The sequence below is a fragment of the Rhipicephalus sanguineus genome, chromosome 2 (genome assembly GCF_013339695.2).
Source record: "Rhipicephalus sanguineus isolate Rsan-2018 chromosome 2, BIME_Rsan_1.4, whole genome shotgun sequence".
NCBI lineage: Eukaryota > Metazoa > Arthropoda > Arachnida > Ixodida > Ixodidae > Rhipicephalus > Rhipicephalus sanguineus.
The window spans coordinates 30,863,574-30,886,912 of record NC_051177.1 but is presented as its reverse complement, the minus strand read 5'-3'; the positions used below and the strand labels follow the sequence as shown (position 1 = coordinate 30,886,912).

General features: G+C 47.4%; 1 protein-coding gene across 1 annotated transcript in view; it reads right to left on the bottom strand.

Moving 5' to 3' along the window:
• LOC119382645 (phospholipid-transporting ATPase VB) overlaps nucleotides 1–23,339 on the bottom strand; it is a 134,199-nt gene that overhangs the window by 26,729 nt on the left and 84,131 nt on the right. Inside the window, exon 3 of the mRNA XM_037650440.2 lies at nucleotides 525–729. Within this exon, the coding sequence (XP_037506368.1) occupies nucleotides 525–729 (205 nt within the window). The remainder of the gene's footprint in view (nucleotides 1–524; nucleotides 730–23,339) is intronic.

Here is a 23,339-nt window from a genome sequence, read left to right as displayed (position 1 = left end):
TGCGGAACTGAAGTTTGCTGAAACATCATGAGACGAAACGACACACCCGGAAATAAGCATAACGAAACTATAGGTAATAAAAAAAACAAGTGCACCGAAATGTTATTCTCTGTCATTTAGGGAATGATATAGCCAGGCCCGTAGCCAGGGGGGGGGGGGCTGCCCCCCCCCCCCGGCTACGGGCCTGGCTATATCATTCCAAGTCGCCTGATCGGCTGCGCGTATCATGCGCAAACTTCGTTAACATCCAACACGAATCCCCTTTGAGTTCAGAACTGAACATTAATTTGGTTAAGAGCACAAAGCAGAGCCTCAGGCTGAGTTTACACTCAAACGATTTTTGTAACGCGAAAATTCAGGGGAGAAAAACGGCGCGAAAAATGAGCGGGAAGTAAGACACGTGCTACTGCTTTCTGCTCATTTTTTTTTCTTTGCCTATCGCGAGTCATTGCGCCAAAAAAAAATATGTTTTAACAACCCGTCCGAAAGGAATTGTGTAATGATTGTGCCTTATACAAGCTTACGTGTTGGGCGTATCCTCGGACGACCTGCCTCTGCTTGAGGTTCGTCTCGCCGTCCAAGTTGGCCGTCTCGATGTAGCACAACCCTTGATCGTCGCTCGAACGCAAAACCAGAATGTCCGCTGGGATGACCTCGTTGCAGGATAGGTGGACAATGTCCCCGACTCGGACGTGCTTCCACAGCGTCTTCACGTAGCGGCCAGATTGCCTGCGAACACGAGGACAACCGACATGAGTCACAAGACCATGGAATGTGCACGCGCTAGAAGCGCACTATTCCGTTACAAGACATTGTCGGCAATAGTTTGTGTGAAACCGCGAACGTCGTATACACCTGGCAACATGCAAATCAGCGCAATGGCACGGGGCGCAAATATATTCCGTAATATACGCACACACACAATCATCCTTTCACTCTCTCGCAGGGAACAAAAACCAAGCGTTTCCGTTCACAATTAGGTTAACACCAACCATTTGTGTTCTTTTCTTTTCTGGCCGTGACAGCTTCATCTAGTATAAGGTCAATATATAGAAATAATCCCCTGTTGGAAGGAACACTACAATAAAAACATTCTCTCTATTTTTTTTTTTTTAATTTTGAGGACCGCTGCCATACGGTATAGTAATTAAATAAAGAAAAGTGCAGCATGTCCAGATCATGTTCTGCAGCTACAGTCATCTTGGCTCCACTTTGTGAAGTCATTCATGTCGGTCACTCCGGAGGCCAGACCGTCCGAGTATAACGACTTATGGGCATATTTTAGCGGAATGTACTCAGAGATGCGAAAAATGGGAAGCCTATATATAGTCATTATGTACGGTCATCATTCCAACAGAAGTCGCCTCCAACAATTTCTTTCAAGAGGTCAAATAATATTCTCGTTATGTATGCCGCATTGTACACAACAAAAAACAAAAAAAAAAAAACACAGAGGTGTCTATCGATATGCACAGAAAAAAAGGGGGGGGGGGAGAAACGTGGAGCTATGTGAACGAAAACCAAGCCTTTTCAAGGCTACTGCGAGGGCACTCGCTTGTGCACAATTTTCTCCAAAATTGTGCACAATTAAAGTCCAGCGAAAATGTGTGCATGTCCAGTCGTGCGCAGGGTTCCCCATTAGGGTTGGGGGTGGGCGCGAAGTATCATCGCAGACCCCCCCCCCCCCCCCCCAATCTACCACTCGTAGGTGACAAAGGGGGGAGGGGGTGCTCCCCACGTGCGCACGCCTATGTGCATGTCGGTAACCAGGGGCGTAGCGAGGGGGGGGAGGGGAGGGTTGGGGGGTTGAAACCCCCAACCCGAAATTTTTCGATTCTGCATGTTTATATATACACGCACACACACAAACGCACGCACGAACATAAAAAATGATGGTTGAACCCCCCCCCCCCCCCCCCCCCCCCCCCGGGAAAAAATTTCTGGCTACGCTTCTCCCGTACAATACACGCAGGTCGAGAGGCAATGCAGTGACGCAATTCCTCAATGCCTACTAAACCTCTTCGTTTTCTTTCCTTTTCTTTCGATGCTAACAAAGGCCCGCCTTTTCAAGGCTATTATTCCTCGGATGGCCAACGAACACGTCACGGCGCTTTCAGCAAGTGTGTCGCGCGGCAGCGGATTCAGCCGCACCTCGCCAAGGACGCAGACGCTGACAAGCCTTCAGCGTCGACGAGGTGGCTCGCAGATGTGACGTACGAGAAACATCTGTCACTGACGCCGAGACGACGGCCCGACGAGTCGACTTCCGAGAGCTGACTGCGACGACGACACGAGAAGGTCAAGTGCACGAGGTCTGCTTGCCGACGACGCGAAGTGGGACGCACGTCGCGGCTTCACCCCTGCAAGCTCTGTCATACATCCCAGAGACGAAATAATAAGCGACAAACGAAGGGAGACCACGCGCAGTAAAAGCCGTCAAAAGAGTTGTTGCGACAGCCGAGACAGACAGCTCAAGCTTGGAGGCACAGATGCCAGAACATCCAATACGATAGAGTGTGTGTCTCTCTCGTGTGCGCCTGTAGACGTGCCAGTGACAGCCCTACAACGTGTGTCCGAGGTATCAGACACCTGTGTTTATGGGCCGACATTCGTCGCCTTTTATATGTTTGTTATGGTCACTTCTTCCACGGTATCCGTGGTGGAAGTGGCCACAACACTGCACAGCGGCGCCAACATATACAGGTCAAGTTTGATGCCCATATTGAACGATGTCCCCATTTGGTGCTGCCTTGTCGCCCAATTTGTTGGGCGGCAAGGCACCACCAATGCGGCCCCGGCAGGTCTTAGCGACCCTTCGGCCATGAACGCGACGGCAAACATGAGGCCCAGGGAAGCCGAACTAAAGTGATGTATAGTACTCCACATAAGTTTACCAGCTGGACGACGGACAACGACACCGCCGAATAAATGCTGCAATACCTGTATCAAACAGGGCCGCATGCATCTATTCGATGTCCTTCTAAAATATTCTAAAATATGTATTGCTACAATTTCCTAGAATTAATGGGGGGGGGGGGGGGGACTTCGAAATTACAGAAACTGCTTTGTACGCGGCGCGTGCTCCGCCGTGTTCGGCAGGCATCAACTAACAATTAGACGTAGTTATAGAGCGTGGGGCCGCGAGCAGGTGCCGTGCAAAACAGCCCTAAACGCATGCCAGCTGGCAAAAGTGCCTTTAAAAAATGTAGACCTGAACGCCAAAATACGCACTTTATACGTCTTTCCACGCACGTAAACCCTCATGTGTACCGTGTTTGGGTCATCGGGTGTCTGGATTATGGCTCAATATTCTTGGTCATAAGGGCTAGGCTAGCCAGAGACTAAGGAGCCCTCCCACTTCAGGACACGGAGAAGTCATGAAGAAGAACACGAAGAACAAAGAAGCGTTTGTTACGTACTCTCTCTCTCTCTCTCTATGACCGTGTCTGTACTTGATGCGGCGCAGGTTGGCAACCTAACGAGTCGGGGGCATTGGTCCGATTTCTGAAATCGACCTGTCTCAACGACCGATTCCGTTGGGAGGATTCCTTTTCAACCTCTGCATGTAACACTTAACGAGTCAGCGATTCTCTTGTTTCTACGCCACTCCACTTTTTCTTTCACATTTTCCCCACACCCGCGCACACTGCCTGAATAAGCACACGCCGGAACTCGTCACTTCGCCGTTCACGTATCGTTTTTCTCATCGACTCGCGCCTCCTTCCGTCTAACCAGCGTAACCCAACGCCAAAGGAAACAAACTCGTCAACTAGTCCAGTCATTGGCTCGCAGAAAACGCCATGTATGGCTGTACGGATGAATCGGGTTTAGTACAATGTACGCAAGGTTTCACGCGAGCCGGACACGCCGTATTGCCTACTCGAAAGCTCATCACCACAGGATACGGTCAGGGTCGTAAGTGGGTCCTATTCCCATGCCTTCCATGTGTTCAAAAGTAAAGTTGTCTGTCTGTCTCTCTCTCTCTCTCTCGTTGTTCAGCTTCATGTCGATGCTGCGTGACGCACGCACGCACGCACACGAACGAACAGTACGTACTGCTATTTTTTCTGCTGCCAGCGTAATATTTCACTGTCATCTGCCCGGCAGTGCAGCTTGCCAAGCTAGCGACAGCATAGAGACGATTATTTTGTAAGTGATGATTATACGAGTCGCAATACGCAACACGCGGAACGTTGTCACGCAAAGTGGTCTTAGCATATACAAATGAGGACGACATGAAGTGCGGCTATTAGCCATTCAGAAGTGTTATGCGGGGGCAGTGCACTTGCGCTTTATAGACATTTATAGTCTTCGTTCAATATACAATGGAGCGCCTCTACAACGTAATGACCTGAACAACGAACGATTCCTTACGTACCGCGGCTATAGAGCGAGCGTTAGGCTGCGCGACCATTATAATGAAGTGACCCGTATTACGAAGTATCTTGAATGTCCCAATGGCCCGTCACTAAGAGTACACTATATATAGATGCCTTGCGCTGGCGTCACTGAAACCACCATGTTGGAGCACCGCGCGGTGGGACGCAAAGCTTGTGACGACGCGTTAATGTTATCTCAGTACATCACATACAGGCTCTTTCGTTATTGGCGCAACGAGGCCAGTAATGGTGCGGCCGCGTCGTTATCATATGAAAACAGGTTAACCGCAACGTGATCATGCTGCATTTACATCACCAAAGCCGCCATGTTGGAGAACCAGTAGGTTACGAAGCTGCGTCCATGACGTCACGCGCAAGCTATCTATACAAAGAGCATTTCCGACATCGATTCGCATTTTGCTCCCATGCTTTGTTGCGGCAACTTTTACACTCACACTGAGCGGGCGACGACCAGGGACCCTTTTCTTTTTTTTTTTTTTTCAGGCATGTACACCGTCGCCTAAAACAATAACACTCTTAAACTACGCTGCTGCCGGCAAGGTCGAACGTATGGACAGCGTACAGGTGCTGCGGGATGCGCATATGTAGTACATGGGGCCGCAAACGTTTGCCGAGATGAGTCATGCACAGCCGTCTACTGAAGGCCGCGGAGTCACAGACACGACTCCACAACTGTTGCCGCTTTCTGGTGAATAACTGTCTTACACGTGCGCTGAATTATCATTTCTAAGGCCGTGTACATAATTTAAAACGATCACAGCTCAGAAGAAATAAAGAGATAGATGACAAACTGTCACTGCACGCCTGTAGGCTCTGTAGATAATCCGCAGCAACACAGACAATGCATTTTCAATACATAAAAGTTCACTGTGTTTGTATACATAAGGCATCGCCTGTGAGAATAATCGTTCTCTATGTATACGGTTCGCGGCTGGTAACTAGACCAGTTCTATAACAAATGAGCGTGAGTTAAAGACTGCCAACATAATCTGTTTATTGATTTAATGACTAATGTTTAATACGACGCTGTAGGCTTACGCCATGCTGCCATCCCATCCGTCGCCAGCTACGCGTTTATACAGCCGTTCGTGCAACCTCCACATCTCTCCTTGAAACAATTGAAACAATAAAAAGTGCGAGTAGGGATGTCTGTTACTGTTACGTCGCACACTAACAAACACGGTGCCTGTACTAAGCAAGCCTCGCTCTAAGCTATGGAGTACACATAGTGTAGCTAACGATAGACCATGCTGGAGAGCTTTACAGTGTCTTACCATATGCGAACATATACAATTGCCTGTTAACAGACTCACGCAGCGTCTGGTCGCGCGATAGCAAGACTCAACGTGAGACCAATGCTCGTTACGAACGAACGTTGCGCGCTGCATATGACGTTCACGCGTATGATATGTAGGAGTCGTAGATTGAGGAACCGTTTGTAAGTTCGAAGAGGACCAGGAACGATGAAACATAGTGGAAACAAGATATTTCTGACAGGAACAACGTAATAACTGCGGCGATAGAACGGGCGGGAGCTATACAAGCAAACAGAAACGCGAACACTTCGAATTAAACTACGCTACACAGTGTGGGCAGAATCATCAGCATACGAAATTATAGCATAAATGAAAGAAAATGGTTAAAAAGAAGACACTTTACTGCGGTGTCATTGTCCTGGTAACTTGTAAGATGACTTGCTGCGACGTTCCTTGCCACTCTGCCCCCCCCCCCCCTCCCCCTCCCCCCCTCTCTCTCTCTCACTCACACACACACACACACACACACACACACACACGCACGCACACACACACACACACACACACACACACACACACACACACACACACACACACACACACACACACACACACACACACACACACACACACACACACACACACACAACAAGCAAACCTGATTTCCGAGTAGTTTAAACTCTGTTCCGCGTCGCCTGCATTGATTTATCCCGTCATAATGAAGTTTACGTTCGTTTAATTAAAGCCGCAAGCTCTAATACTTTTTAGGACCCATTACGTTTTGCGTGCTCTGCGCTTGCCACGCCTGCAGTGGCCATGGAGCGCGGTGAGAGCAATAATTCATGCTCATATCGGGACGACGGGTGCGTGCGACGCGGCAGACAGCTATATTGGAGCCTTATACGATGTGTATATATCGGCCGAGTGCGCGCATTACTACGAAGCGCGAGGTTGCCGCCTCGTCATCGATCGGCGGACGCATGGGCGTTCACCCGCGCTGGCGCACCGCCGTGCGGGGGACGCACGCCAGCGCGCAGGACAATCTACACAAATGAGGCGCGGTCGTTGTGACCTATGAGCAGCACTCCGACCTGGTCAGCACGAGCCGCCTCAGTGCGGACGTTCGCTGCGTGACATTGGTGACATCTCTGCAGTTAACAAGGCGAACAATCGCGATGTGTCGACGAGGGGACCAGCAGCAGATAAGCGAAGTAAAAGTTTGCTCGCGCTTGCACAACCTATACCGAGAAGCTAATTAATGATAGTTGTTGGTGTGAAGCAGAGGCGTAGCCAGAAATATTTTGGGGGTGGGAAAGGGGGGGGGAGGGGTTCAACAAACCTTGATGTATGTTTGTGCGTGACATACACATGCAAAATTGGAAAATTACGGGGGGGGGGGGGTGCAACTTGTTTATGTTCAATGTAGGCCAGCTACTCTTTTTACGATCTGTATATGTCCTCGATATAAAGACTTCTAAACGCGCTGTTCACAAACAGTAGACATAAACAGCAGCACAATCGATAGAATACGTAAGTACACTCTTGCAATTTTTTAATAACGTCGCGCGAGAATTGACCCTGGGCATGGTATACCGCCTACTACAGGCGAGTAGTAACGAGGTTACCTACATAATGCGCGAGCGCCGTCTGCTACGCTGTTTGCATAGGGATGCAAATGCACTATCGGCCTTATCTGAGTGATCATGTTTAGAAAGTCAGTGTGACGCCGATCGTCGTCTCGCTGATATCGTTGCTTCTCGCCGATATTAGAAACTACCGTATTTGGAGGTCGACGCTCGTGCGACGTTATTAAAATTTGCAAAGGTGTACAGAGTCGTCCACATTTAAGCTGAACACCTCATTAGTATTCAAGACCTCATTGAAGCTGTTGTTTAATACATAATTCGGAAAATCATTGCTGTGTTTGTCGACACCATGATTAGACGTTCTATAACGGGCATTGCACCCGTGAAGTATAAGAAACGTTCTAGTTTTACCGGCTTGAATACTAATGAGGTGTTCAGCTCAGATGTGGTCGACCCTGTACATACATGCGCGCAGTTTGCAGTATGGGAAGGCCCAAAATTTGACAGCAAAACGTTGCCTGCCAGACATTTAAGGGGACACTAAGGGCAAATATTAAGTTGACGTTGATTGTTGAAATAGAGGTCCAGAAACCTCGTAGTGCTACTTTTATGGCAAGGAAGTGCTTATATTGAAATAAAATCACGTTTTAGTGATCCGCATCGCTTTAGCGCACTTCAAATCACCCGCCTAAAAGCGGCATTTCTCACGTCACTGTTGCCGTGCCCGACGTTGCCGCCTTTACTGCGCGGCGGCGTGCACCATTCGGGCATCCGGCAACATCACATGCATGCGGTATTTCGTCGAACTTTCTGTCAGAGCGACTTTCACGAGCGTGCAAAACACACGCGGCAGTACGCGATACCGAAACTATACCACTGATACGCGACCGCGTCAGCGAAGCAGGGCGCCGGGCGAAGCGCAGTTCGGCGAAAACGGAACTTTTGAACCACGCGCGCCGTTCCCCATGGCAACGCCAAAGAGGTTCTTTTTTACATGAATCAAACAGAAGCGAACAAGCAGCATTTTATTACGTCTCTTGATGCCCGGAACGTTCTTTTTTTTTTTATTGCAGCTAGTTTGATTACTAGCGATTAATTGTATTCAGACACTCACACGTCATGGGGGTCACTTCCAAAATGTCCCACTCGTGGCGCTCATCGTGATACATTTAGCCTAATTTCTCGGTAAGTAGGGTACTGCTGTTGATAATATTGCCGTTTTAGACGTTGTCATACATTGAGCTTTTACTCTGACATAAATTGTTATTTGCCTTTAGTGTCCCTTTAAGGCGAAAGCCTCATCAAACGAAAAAAGTGACCGTCGGCGTCGGCGGCGTCAACAAGAATGACGCAAAAATTATAATGCGATGACGTTACCCTATATATGATGTCACCATGATGTCACATAGCGACAAAAAAACTGACTTCACGTCACGTGACGCCATCATATGGCACCGACTGCTTGGTCAAAGGTGGGCCGATCACGGAGGCACTGCAAAGCCATGCGAGCTGCAGAAAGCTTCCAATTATTCCGATCCTGGAGGCAGTGCAAAACCACGTTAGGTGCGGAAAGCTTTCAGGCGGGATCAATATAATCAACTGAGAGAAAAAAAGAAAAGATGGCTTTCGCCTTCTGGTCGTCCTATAGGGACTTTTTTGCAGACTATAAAGATTATAAGCGACTTGCAGCATGACGTCGTGCCTGCGTTGCATGCATGCGCAACACGTCTCTATCAGCATGACTCGATCTCTCACGCGCTGCACCAGACAAGGAACGAAAGTATGCGCGGCTATTTATAGACGACGGCGCGCAAACAATATTTGCATTGCAGCCGCGTTGCGCGGCTCGGTAAACAGGTGGTCGCAGACACAGCGCATGCAGGTATATTATTATATTATTGCTATTAAGCACACTCTGGGCGTGCGATGATTTTATGTGTTAGAGCCGCATCTTTTTTCTTTATGCCAGTCGTCAGCGGAATTCATTTAATATAAGCCACCGTGCCGCGGCGCGGCCGCTTTTGAGATACTAGGATGAGCTTGCATTCCCATTGCCTCCACCTTGAAACTTCCTTGCTCCAACATGCTTCGTGCACACCAATAAATTTGGAAGCCATGGATTCATTCAGTTAAATCAAAAGTGTTTTCCAGAGCTACATACACACTTTACTATAGAGCTTGGTTACTTTCTAAGACATATCTGTGACGCATACTTCACGGAGCAAATATTCTTGCTCCGTGACATGCTTGTGGTTTCAGATTCTATACCGAAAAGCCTAAGCACTAAGTTTGGCGACAGGATAAAAATTCAGCCAGCTCCACGCCGTGAAAACCGTCGGACAGCGAAGCTTTAAGCGTGCGAGTGTGTGTGATTGGCTAGCGAGATCACGTGGTGTCGTAAATAGGCCGCTAACCATCTTCATCATTGTTTTCATTTCGAGCACTATCATCATTATTTCCTTTCATTTATTTCTTTAGTCAACCCCCCCCCTCCTCCTCCTCCTCTCTGGTGACGTGACCTGCGTGACATCTACTACAACAACTACTACTACTAACTACTACTACTACGAAGACGACGACGTCACAGCGTAGACAAAGAAATCGTCTTATTCGACACATCAACCGCTAATAATTTTTAAATTATCATAATATAATTTTGGCCATTTGGGAGGTTATGCAACACAGTCTAATCTAAAACTGGAATTCATTAAAAAAAACTTCATTCTAATTGATACTGTAACGTCTATTAGCACTTAAAAATTTCAGACTATATGATCCGCCCGACTCTTGGCCGATCGCAGTGAGTGGGTAGGTGCCAATTAGAGTCACTAGAAAAATTTCAGAGTATCGCATCTGTTTTCCGCGCGCCGCCGTCGGCGCGATTGGCTTACTCGCATCACGAGACCTCTCGCCGCCATATCCCTTCCAAGCGCTTTGGGTGCAGGCGCGTTGAATGCAGAGCGCGGCCGGACATTTAGAAGTACCACGGTCCCTAGAAGTACTTCGTCGCTTTTTTAAACGCGTCATGCTGGTGCCAGAGTAGCTCACCAGTAACCGAACGTTGCTGGTGAGCTACTCCGGGAATTTCGTATATTTTTGATTTCCGTGTGGAAAACATTAACGTCAAAGAGCGTCGTACGTGGCTGCATAGTTGGCCGCGGAATGAATTCGCCCCCCTCGAAGAACACTCCTTTCTGCAGTGAACTACACAAACTTTGCTGGAAAAGATGTCATGCAACAGGATAGATACTTCACCTTTACGGTTCGCTATGTTCAGCGATATTGAAAACTACATACTACATACCTTTCTATTTGCTTGGCTGTTTATATCTCGATCTGTTGAACAGATTGTGCATACATTTGGAGTTATAAGTGTGTCACGCACGAGAGCGAAATCGAAGACTTATTAAAATAATAACTGTTTCCTGTATACCTTGACGGCAATTGTCGCGTGATCATTTGCCACTCTGCAAAACTGAAGCGTTGATAAACTTGATAAACTGTTGATAAACTGTGATAACCTGTTGATAAACTGTATATAAGGCAATGTTATTAAGCGTATTTTATTTTTTTTCAAAAAAAATGTTGCTCATGCTGCATTGCGCCGAGCGCACCCTTACAATACTGTTTAGTGGGTGAGAAATGGTCACAGCAAAAAAAGAAAAAAAAACGGCTTATCCTCCCACGCATTGAGGGAATCGATTTCATGCGAGCCCTAGCTCGGATACACATACTGTGTTGCAGTAGCATGCGCATTAAAAATTTTCGGGATGTGCTATTTCTGATCAAAATAACATAAAGCACTGTGCCGAGGAAGTTTTAAGAAGAGTGCATTACAAAAAAAAGTTGAAATTAAAAGCACTGCGGAAACCGAACCCTAGCTGTTTACGCGCTGGCAACGCCAAAAAAAAAAAAGAAGAAACTGTCGGAACACACCGGGAAAATATTTGCAAATGCACTGTAACGTTGGGAATATTAAGGAGACAAAAAATAGGAAATGAAACAACTGAGTAGCGACGTCAATCATTTTTGATGGCCTATTTTCTACGTATCTGTTAGGAAATGACAATGTATTCGCAAAATAATATGCACCTTACCTACCGCACGCCGATTCGCCCGTGCGTTCGGCTGCTGGCGTTCCGAACTGAGACAAATACATCACGCACAACTTCCACTTACCGTACACACACCACTTCTATTACAGATAACACCCAGCTGAACAGCAAACATGGTGCGCAAGTAAGGTATGCGTCAGCGATCAGTCGAAGGACGCAATGCTGAATGTTCTCGATGTTCGATAATGCTCTCGAATGCGCTATGAAGTGAACACCGACCGCAAAGCTAGCGCACACAGTCAACGTTCACCAAGTGTCGAAATAAAGGGCATCTCGTGCGGTGATTACGCTAATGCAACTATACAGCTCGATCCGGGCCTTGCGAACACACCCGGCCGTGAAACGAAATGAGACCGATGAAGCCACGAACAGAGTTCGCTAGCACATGGCAACATTCGCCACACGTTTCATTAACCGCTTACCGCGCAGTCGATTCATGACTGTCGATGACTCGAAATCACTTCTGATATCATTTTGAAGAAACACACACACACATATTGCAGTTACGCCCAGCGTAACACGGCATCGAGGCGAAAAGATCGGTCACTTCTCAACACACGCTACCAACGCGCCGGACGGTCCGGAAGGGATATGGCCGCCGCCGCCCAATGTTGCCCGCGTGCAGCCTACCTTTGCGGTACTCTGAAATTTTCGAGTGACTCTAGTGCCAATCATCCCAGGAGCATCATCATCATCATCATAACAGCTTCGCTGCAAAAGTACGAGATTATATGCCTTAGAAGTGCTCCTTCAGAAAGGCGGGTCCAACTTTGTAAATTCTCCTCGTTGTTATTTCATTGGCCCATAACGTTAACGTTATAAAGCTCGCACGCGCAGCAGCTCAAAGAGGGCTAGTTACTACAGCGGATGAAGTCAACGAACTGTACGGCACGGCCAGTGAAGAAAAATCAAAGCAAAAAAAAAAAAAATGCCCGCCGGTCGGATTAGGTAATACCGTGGCAAGGCGTGCGTATACACCTCGGAATGCTTCCGAATAAATCAACGTTTCGCTGCTGCTGCTGTTAGCCACGCATGCTGCCGCACAACGTCGTCGGCGTGGACGTGGTTTCACGCGACGTTGCAACACACACGACTGGCTTTCCTGCAGGCGAGGTGAGCGTCCGCTCGTTTGTGATATGCGTAGCCTAATGAAAGGCGAGAACGGTCACGTGACTATCCCCTCGAGCTCGCGACTCCGTTTCATACGTGAAGTGCAACGCTACGGAACCTATAGCGAGACTTCTTGCAGTAGACGCGTTCGCATCAAGCAATAGTTCAATGATTTTTGCCACCCGTAATGAGATTTTTTATTTCTTCGTTTTTAGACCGCGCAATTAATGAAGATGCTTTGTGCCTTGGAAATAAACAAACCTCGTTATTTATTCAGTTGTCAATAGGTTGTTCGTGATCGCTTAGTGTCCCTTTGCTTTTCGTATCGTGGCCTCCTCGTGTACGTGTTCTCCCTTCTTGTCCCGTCTTGATAATTCTGCACTAAACACTTCAGATATGTCGTACCAACAAAGCCAGAAGTCAGCCCTTGCTCCTCGATTAGTTCCGGTAGCGCGCAGCCGGAGACAATCACGGAGGCCACGTCTACAACGACGACATCCAAGCGCGAGACGCGCGGACTCGCACATTTTGTTGATCGAACTTATTACATATATCTTCCACAGCGTTGAGACTGATCTACGAAACGGAGTATACACTGCAAACTACGAGCACACACGTGGGCTATTCGCTCAAATAATGACTCTTATAGATCACAGTGCAGTGTAATTTTATACAGGCTGCAGAGGCCAGAGAGTGACATCATAATTGTTGGGGATAGCCGATTGTTTACCAACGAACACAGATTACAGAAAAAGAGACACGGAGCAGCTGTTTTATTTTGAACTTTAATCTCTCTATACAGCAGCTCATTATTACATAACAGAGCAAAACGGTGGTCCTAAAATACACGCCGAGACCTTTGCGATAAAAAGCAAACAGGAAAAGGAAAAAAATAAATAAAAATAAACGGCAATACAGTGAAGTCAGTGATGTTAGTACGCTGACGTCACCAACCTGAATGTCTGAGCGTTATAAAACATTTAGAAGGCATAGTTCGGGATTCAATTTCTCTGCCTATAATAAGCTACCTTTTTTTCTGGTCAAGCGAACACATATAGAACTGTTTTGATACAGAACGAGTCGGAGACGGTTTATGGTTATCCGTGCAGCGGTAGCTCACTTAACTATACACCACGAGATTGTATTTTGACGGGGGAGAGATGCACGTCGAAAGTTTACGTGCATGCCCCTTCAACAGCGGCTGTTTGCTCGCACGTGCACTGTGACGGTGCTGGAGTCATCCAACGCGGAGTCAGCAAGCGCATCGAGTTGCTCGCGTCTAACATAAGAGGCTGCGTACACGACGGCGTGTATAGGCATGCAAAGCCTTGGGCTCATCATCAAGTGTAGAGCTACGTGGCACGCGCAATTTTCCAGATGTGGCTCGCCGTGTGTTTGGTCTGGCGGCGCGTCGATATATGATAGCGCCGTCGAAGGTCGAACAGCGTCTGTGACTCGTCTATCCAATTAAAACACTACTCAGGGCTGTAGTTTTCTCTCTCTCTCTCTCTCTCTCACACACACACACAGGTACAGAGAGAGAGAGAGAGAGAGCTGACGCGCTCTTTACGTTTCGTTTCGTCTTTACGTCTTCTAATCCCCAAAACATTCTCAGTGACAAAACTTTCGTACAATATCCAGTATATATCAGGCAGTCGCGTGCTATGACAACACAATGATAAACAGGGGTCCACGCGGTTCCCTCAGTTTACGAGTGTATATATATTGGAAATCGTGCTTCGAGGGCGAGGGATCACGGCCGTCGTGTTCGCCGAAGCCTTACACGTGCGTCTCTCTTCTCTGTCGTGGAATTGTCATCACCACCATATATCTAAAGGCTGACCGCTTCGTTTTTTCTTTCTTTTTCAGGATAGCAAGAGAAAGAGAGAAACAGCGAAAAGGGGGAAAAAGCCTCATGTTGAAGAGGGCTCTCGTAACGATGCAGCGAGCTGTTCAGGCGGGCTACATAACACGAGCAATCCATCTTCGCGCAGTCAGCTACACGAAAGACAATGGGTGAGTATAGGATAAGCAACTGAAACGCTCTCTCAAGCATAAAAAAAAAAAAATGTATGTCGCGTGTGCCCGCGCCTCGTCCTCACAACGTGTCCTAGCCTATATCACTACCCTTCCGCCTGACCACGTCAAGATTAATAAAAAAAAGTGGTAAAGAATGTCGAAAAGCTATGTTCAAGTATAGGAATTCTAGTGCGCAGTATACATCCGCAGGCAAGCGGAATGGAGTCGTGAGTGAATTGGCAACTTGCCACAGAAGCAAATGAGAAAGCTGCACGCACCGTATAATTACGAGCCCTCCATTATTTTAAACAGCGTGCTCAAGGAACGCGGGCCCCTTTCCCACCGCTCTGTCGCCGCCAGAAGAAGCGGACGTCGTTGTGAACACGTGACCTGTCGAGCCGGAAAGCACGGCAGATTTCTCGGAGGTCGCACGGGAGAGGAGATCAGCGAGAAAAAAGCGCAGACCTTCTTTCGACAAAAGTTCCCATTCTCTTCGGACTCGCCACAAGCAAACAAACGAAAGTTCCCGATTGCGTGGCGCAATCCGTCACTGCCGTCTGCCGAATTATTACTATTATTATTATTATTATTATTATTATTATTATTATTATTATTATTATTATTATTATTATTATTTGATTTCCAAAGATAAACAAATATACAAGGGACAAAGAGGAAAAAATGTCACAATTCCTTACGCATTAGCCTAAGACGACTCGAAGGCAAAAACCGTCTTTTACTTCTCAGCCGAATGAATCGAAAATTTTGTCAGACTCAGATCATTAAGAGCCAATGTTTCAGTGCACTAATTGGCGAGAGGGTGAACAATTACGCAGTAAATGATAACAAGAGACGTTTGGAATATGGGTAGAGGTAAGAAGTGGAGTAAAGACAAAAAATTCGGCAGATCCCACGCACTGTGGGAATCGATGTAATGGGAAGCAGCCAGCAAAGAGCTGCATACATCGCCTTGTTTGTCATTGAGCCAAATGAAATCATTCATGCCATGGCATCTAGTCCACCATATATCGCATGTTTGCCATGCACGCATGCATGCACAATCTAGTGTACACCATGCCAATGAAACGCATATTCTGATATACAAATGCATCACCTGTCGTTTATGTTCGTCACGCACTCGTGTCATGCCATACCAATTTTGGTATATATCACGTTAACAAAACGGCCGGAAGCGCACTATGACAGTGGCATGTAAATCATACCGTACATGACATGCATAACATGATTCGCATGTTAAGACCTCTCATTTATGTTCGTCATACAGTCACATCGCGCAATACCAATTTTGGTGTATATCAAATGAGCGAAATGGCCGCGAGTGCACCATGAGTAGAGCATGTAAATCATGCCATACATGACATGCATATTATGGTTTTTCATGTTACCACCTGTCACTGATGTTCATCATACAGTCACATGGCGCAATACCAGTTTTGGTGTATATCAAGCTATAGAAACGGCCGCGAATGCACCATGAGCGAGGCATGTAAGTCATGACATAAATGGCATGCATGTCATGGTTTTCATGTTACCACCTGTTATTCATGTTCTTCATACAGACACATCGCGCAATACCAATTTTGGTGCATATCAATCGAGCGAAACGGCCACGAGTGTGCCATGAGCGTGGCATGTAAACCACGTCGTGCATTTCATGCATGTCATTATTTTCATGTTACCACCTTTCATTTACGTTCGTCATACAGTCGCGTCGCGCAATGCCAATTTTGGTGCATATCAATCGAGCGAAACGGCCGCTAGCGCATCATGAGCGTGGTATGTAAATCAGGTCGTACATGACTTGCATGTCAGGATTTTCATCTCACCACGTCTCATTTACGTTCGTCACACAGTCGGGTCGCGAAATACCAATTTTGGTGTATATCGTGCAAGCGAAACAGACGCGAATTCTCCATGAGCGTGGCATGTAAATCATGACATACATGTCATGGATGTCATGGTTTTCATGCTACCACCTGTTATTCATGTTCTTCATACAGTCACGTCGCACAATACCAATTTTGGTGTATATCAATCTAGCGAAACGGCCGCGAGTGCGCCATGAGCGTGGCATGTAAATCATGTCATACATGACATGCATATCATTCATGTTACCACGTGTCAGTTATGTTCGTCATACAGAAATGTCTCGTCCGTACCAGTTTTCGTATGTATCCCTTCATTTAAACGGCCGCGAGTGCCCCGAGACCATGTCATGTAAATCATGCTGCACATGACATGCGCGTCATGATTTGCATGTTAGGACCTGTCATTATGTTCGTCATGAACTCTTGTCACGTCGTACCAATTTTGATATATATGAAATTAACGGAAAGGCCGCAAGAGCCCAAAGGCCGTGGAATGTAAATTATGCTGTTCATGACATGCGTGTCATGATTTTCATGAAATGACCTGTCATTTAGGTTCGTAATAAGACCATGTTATGACACACCAATTTTGGTATACATCCATTAAAGAAACGGCCAGGGAGCCCAAAGTCGTAGGCGGATGGATGGATGGATGGATGGATGGATGGATGGATGGATGGATGGATGGATGGATGGATGGATGGATGGACGGACGGACGGACGGACGGACGGACGGACGGATGGATGGATGGATGGATGGATGGATGGATGGATGGATGGATGGATGGATGGATGGATGGACGGACGGACGGACGGACGGACGGACGGACGGATGGATGGATGGATGGATGGATGGATGGATGGATACGCTCAAAGTCGCAGAAGTTCGCTAAGAAATGCTTCGCATTTAATATAAAAAAAAATATTGGCACGCTGCATGGAATTAGGAGAGTGCAATGCGCTTATCTATAGACCATCATGTTAACCCTCTCGTAATAAAGCCCTTCTCTCTCTCTCTCGCTCACTTTTCACTCACATTTTCCTCTTTCAACGCGTCGCAGCAGGTCAGAACTTTGATGCAAACCGGTCTCTCAGCATTTCCACAAGAATAAATGGGCCACTCTCTGCCATATCTGCCATGCAAGGAGTGGTAATTTAGACATTTTTTAATGTATAGTGACATTTAATTTACATAAGAACTTAAGTAGTATGTGGAGCGGCGGTGGCATGTTTCAAAGGTCCAGACACTCGTCATCAAATTGGTCGCTTAGCTCCCTGTTGCATTCCTTCGAATTCATTTTTTTTTTCTTTGCCTGCTTTTTTCCTTCGACTTATAATTGTCTTCCACGCATTCGTTGCTTGGTTCGCGGTCCACTCTGCGCTTGTTAATCATTTCAGCATCCCAGCACACAGCCGCAGTCGAAGGTTACACGAGTCCCTCGCTGACCTGTGCGACCGTCTCGCCGATGGCCGCATTTCGTGCGCCCACCAGCGCGCATCGGGAATCTCAACGTGTATACCGGCGGAATGGGTCACACTGTACGCCAGCTTCTCGGGCACGCCACCGCGCGCGGTGCCCTGACAATTTTTTCGCCCGGAAGTGAGAGCGATACGGCACGAGCGAAAGCGGAACTCGCACGCAACTGAAGAGCCGCGGTTCGCTCGATCAAGCTATATAGAGACCGAATCGAAACCATGTTGAGGGTATCTCGTGCATTAAGTACGGTGCTTCCGCAGCATTGATTTGTCATAATCAGTCCGCGTGCCCACGCGCTGCAGTTTGCTAGCCTTGCTTGTAAGCTGTGATAGTATAGAGCGACTGTCCCTTCTCCTTTCCTGCCCTCCTCCTCCTAGGGCATTTCTGTCCTCAATCCCCTCCCCTACACAGAGTAGCATGTAGGCGCCTTTATATACGCCGGAAGAATTCTTTGATCTTAACTAAAGAGCTTTCTTTCTCTCTCTCTCTCTCACCGAAAGGCATTGGTACTGGTTTCTAAACCCGGACCAGGACGATTTTTTCGTCCACTAGGAAGCTCTGTTTTCTGTGAAATCCGTATGGATTTCTTCTGAAGATTCGTGCTATAAACAGGCGAACAACAATTTCTCCCTTTAAGGAACATTTCGCCACCTTGCGGGCTTCCGCAGAACTCGCTTGCCATAATTATGCACGGAAGCACGAAACACTCTCGCGCTTTTCCTTTGAGCGATTCTTCAATATTACCATGGTCCCTCAATACTGATGATATTACTAACATGATATAACAACACGGACAATGATATTACTAACACGTTTTTCACTCTATTTTGTGATCCCATATGTTGCTCGTCACACCCTACAAGACCCAGGTTGATGTTCTCCTTGGCTCTTGGGCAACGTGCTTTTACCGCTTTGATAAATAAACAAACACTTTCACCTTCCTATTTCTTCCACTTCAGCAAGAATCACCCGTCGGACGGTTAACCTGCTGAACCTATCAACCCTTAATCTATTCTTTGCTCTCTCTCTTTCAAGAACACGAAAAGAGGAGTGCGAGTGTGTGTGTATGTATGTGCGTGGGGGGGGGGGTGGCAAAAAACGAAAAACAAACAGCTTCAGCGACGACGTGTTTACGTCTACAGGGGCGGGGCGCCGGGTCCGACAATGCTTGTGTATACTTTCGGAAGAGCATAATGAATGTGAGGTAAACAGTAAAACTTTAATGACCCTCGTTGTTTTAGGCGCCAAGGGTGGGTCCTCTCAGGCAAGCAGGCACCGCTGTGTTTACAAAGGGTCAAGGCAACCAAGAAGCCCATGAACGTGATACAGGCCATAGAGTTTCCTGCAATACTTACTAGAGGGAACTCTGGCGCTAGTGTCTATGGGAGCTGCAACGCATGGCGCTTCAGCCAGCATGGGAATGATGGGTAGTACACAAATTTGTCTAAACATCATTCATTCGGCACCGTTTGGCTGCGCGTCGTCTGCATCCGCTTTGGCACAAAAACGAAGTTCAGCAAAAGTCAGCAGTTCCACTTCACCACTTTAACCTGTTTAGCCTCACCAATTCAAATCTGGTCACGAAGTTCACAACGGTCTATTCTTTTATCCGAAACGAACGCCAAAACACAGCAATAAACAAAGCCACAAGTGCGTTCGAAGCCCGCAAGTACGAAGACTAGGCAAATCCGTGTACTACCCATCATTCCCATGGTGGCTAAACGATCGCAGCGCCAGAGTCCCCTCTAGTTAATTTTAGGAAACTCTATGATACAGGCGCTCGCTTCCTGTGAACGGGCTTGCGCTTCATTTCGAACGTTAAGTACTAGAAAGAACGAAACGCAAAAGAAATAAAACAAATTAAGGTGGGGGGGGGGGGGGGTAGAAAAGATACCGCGTAGTGTTGCCTCCCACTCCTCCACCTCTCACCCCAGCGTTTTCGCTCTTTTGTTTACGCTGTTTAAAACTTTTAAACTTAACTTTGGCCGTCCTGCCAACCTCACAACGTTATATACGCAGACTGTGATTTGCTGGAGCATTGCTAAGGGACTAACTACCCCCTTTTTAGCCGGTCGAGAGTGACACTATTGTAGCGAAACGTCGGGGTTGTTAAAACCTAAGAGCATCGGAAGACCAGGAGACGATGAAGTGTGGGAGCAAGTCCGCACAGGCAAGCGATGAGGAGTCAACACGATGATTCTGGAGAGCACTCATTGGGGGGTTTATTTATCTAACACAACTTGAATTTTACAAAATACACTGGGCAATGAATGCAAAACATAGAAAATGATGGCATACCCCGTGGGCTTGCATGACTGGTCTCTGGTGGTGCGATGCTGGTGGGTCCCGAGTCAACGCCCGAGTCCGCTCTGCCAAAAACGGGCCCGAGTCGCTGCTTAAATTGAGTTTTGCAGCATCCACGGGGACGCGGACCTCGGGGTTTTCCACCAATTGGCAATCGGCTTCTTAGGACCAATCAGGCAAGCCGAAGGTAACCAATCCCCACGCGAGTTTACGTGGTCGCTTGAATCCTGCTTCGGAACAAAACTAGTGCACTTTCTGTAAACAACGCATTCCAGCAAGCAGCAACGACGCGCACACACGTGCTCGGGTTTCGGTCGCCGGTCGTCCAGCAGCCCCCTGCTGTGCGCTCGCTCGTTCGGGCACGGGGCGCGATCGGAACGACCGGATGTAGCTTGCCCCCGTCGGCTCGAATTCTTCTCCGAGGGTCCCTCTCAAAAGAGCAGTCGAAAAAGAACGTCTTTAACACCATTTGAAAAAGAAAAACCTTCTGCTTAACTCTGCCTTTCGCGACACTATAAACAGCGCACGTACAATGTAGAACCAAATATTCTGTCTATAATTAGCGCCAAATCTAAGGCTGCAGCGTCAACTAATCAAGACACGATGGCTCGTATTGGTCGACTCCACATTCCGCTCTTATCATCCGCCAATCAGAGTGGCCGATCGATAGCGATAACGGCAGGGCTCCACTCGAACAATACAGAGGACAGAGTGGGTCGCAAGATTAGGTTTGGAACAATGTCGTGCACGTTTCGTCAAGGACGTCGCGTACGTTTATGGGGACCCCGTGTAGATAACATATAGTAGAAACTTCATTAACATTTACCCAGAGATAAGCTGTAGATAAGCACGTGTCAGCCAAACACGCATCACAGTCACGAGGCTATCCTATAGGTGCCGCTGTAAGATGCTTTTAGAGCGCATGTAGCCCGTTATACGCACTTCAACTTGGAAGGTAACTTTAGATGTCAGAGCAGAATTGTAACAAGAACACCGCGATTTCAGTTAAGAATTTAGAAAATAAAGCGAGGAGGGGAACCACAGAGGCTAAAACTGCACATATTGAAGTACGGCAGCTTCCGGTTGCACGTACTAAGACGTGCAACCGGAGTTAACGGGAACGCGCACAACGCACGCTAACAGTTGACAAGCTTACGTATAAAGCTGCAGTCGAGTTTAAAGCAAAATACTGATTTTGTAAGAACGCCTAGGCCGTAAGAACCGAGGCTACATCTTCCAGAGTGCATCGCGGAGTTTCGTAGGACGGAATTTTTCAGTACGGCTGCCACACTCACATTCTGTTAAGTAAACGATAGTATACTGGACACATTCGACGCGATGTAAATACTGGAGACCTGGCGTTTCTGCCACGACATTCTTCTGCACAGCGATATCGCATCGGGGAAAAGAGCCGCACCCGTGCGCGCGCGCGTTCGGGCGTCTATTTCAGGAGTTTTGACGCAGGAGCAGCCAGCAACGCCGGGGGGCCGACCGCACTCAGGCGAGCACCTGCGCCCATGCCATAAGCACCTCGTGTTTACGTGCTTCTTTGCGCGTGTGTACACAGCGTTTAATGCGGGCCAACTTATATACGGCACTTGAACGCAGATGGGAAGCCGCCCTCTCGTTATAGCAACGGCTCTCTCGAGCGAAAGGGTGCAGGAGAAGGCCCAATGCAGACACGTAGACTGATAAAAAAAAATCCAGGAATAAAAGCAGCTACTTATTGAAACATTTCAAGCATCAGAGAGGGTTAGGCAGAAAATTACAGCATATAAACAGACATCTTGTCTTGAAGCCGTGTTCCTATAAATCCCCTGCAGCCTCTCAGTTCTTAAATGGGGAGTTTCGACTGAAGAGGTGGCCATACGCGTTCACAAATCTTCAGTACGCCAGGATGCCCAGCTGCCCCATAGCGTCCAATTAAGCCGCTCCGGCTGAGGCTTTAGTGCTATACCCGCTTACGTTTATACATTTAGATGACCACTCTCGGGATTTATTTAGGTTCATATTACCGACCCTCATCTACCTCTTTCCACTGGCGTAGCGAGAGGGGGAGGGGGATAACCCGCCCCTGAAAATTTTGAATTTTGCAAGTGTACCTACACACGCATGCATACAAACAAACACACTTACATATAAGGTGCTTGAATCACCCTCCCCGAAAAAAATGTCTGGCTACGCCCCTGCACGAGTGAAAATTTTCGCCGTACGTGGTTGCGGTGCCAACACGAATGCTACCATACATGCTGCGCAACCATATACATCGACATGGAGCCACGCGATCACGTATGAAATATGCTCACGTTGATCATTCAGAGGGACTCGTTGACCCTTCATCAACATGCATATTATGCCCACGCGTTCACAGTGGTTGAAAAAACAAAAACAAAACAACAACAACATGAACAACATCATTCCGCATGCCGAAACGATGCGGACGAAGGAGCGTTCCCAATATTTGTACGTTCCTAACATTTGTACATAAACTACAGATATGTTTTTTTCCCCTAAGAATTATTCTTTAGACGAAAACGAGCAACCAACACTCCCCCCGAACATATATGTATGACTCCTGACATAAAACACGGAAAATATGACATGAGACGTTCCATGTGACATATCGTTCTCAGTAGCTTCGTTGCACGACAAGTTGACGTTAGTCGGGAAAACGAAAAGTTCCGTTTCCTGTTTAAAGCCGGCTTCGTTAATTAGAGTGCGTTGTCAAACGATACATTCCCCGCCGCTACGCGCATCAGCAGCGACGACCCTTTCCATTTTGAGCTACGCTTGCGTCAATGCGGCGTATTTTGCTACGTCTGCGCAGAACCATGCCGTTTTTCGCACAGAAGAACAGACAGCTGTGACAACACTGTCGACTGACGTGCTAATGAACTTCAAAACGGAAACACGTCGGGAGAGAGAGAGAGAATGTGTGTGTGTACTCAAAGAAGAACAAAAGAATGAATGATGTTTTTAACCCTTTGACGTCTATATGCACTGTCAGTGAAGCATAACAAAGAGATGCGCTGTCAAGGTAACCGCGATTACAGCAACGACAGAATTATGCACCGAAGCAAAGCGAAAAAAAGAAAGGGAGAGAAATAGACAAAAAACACAGGGACTGGTGACCTTGCGAGCGATGTTGCTTTGCCAATGTGGTTAACGGCTCGTGAAAACAAT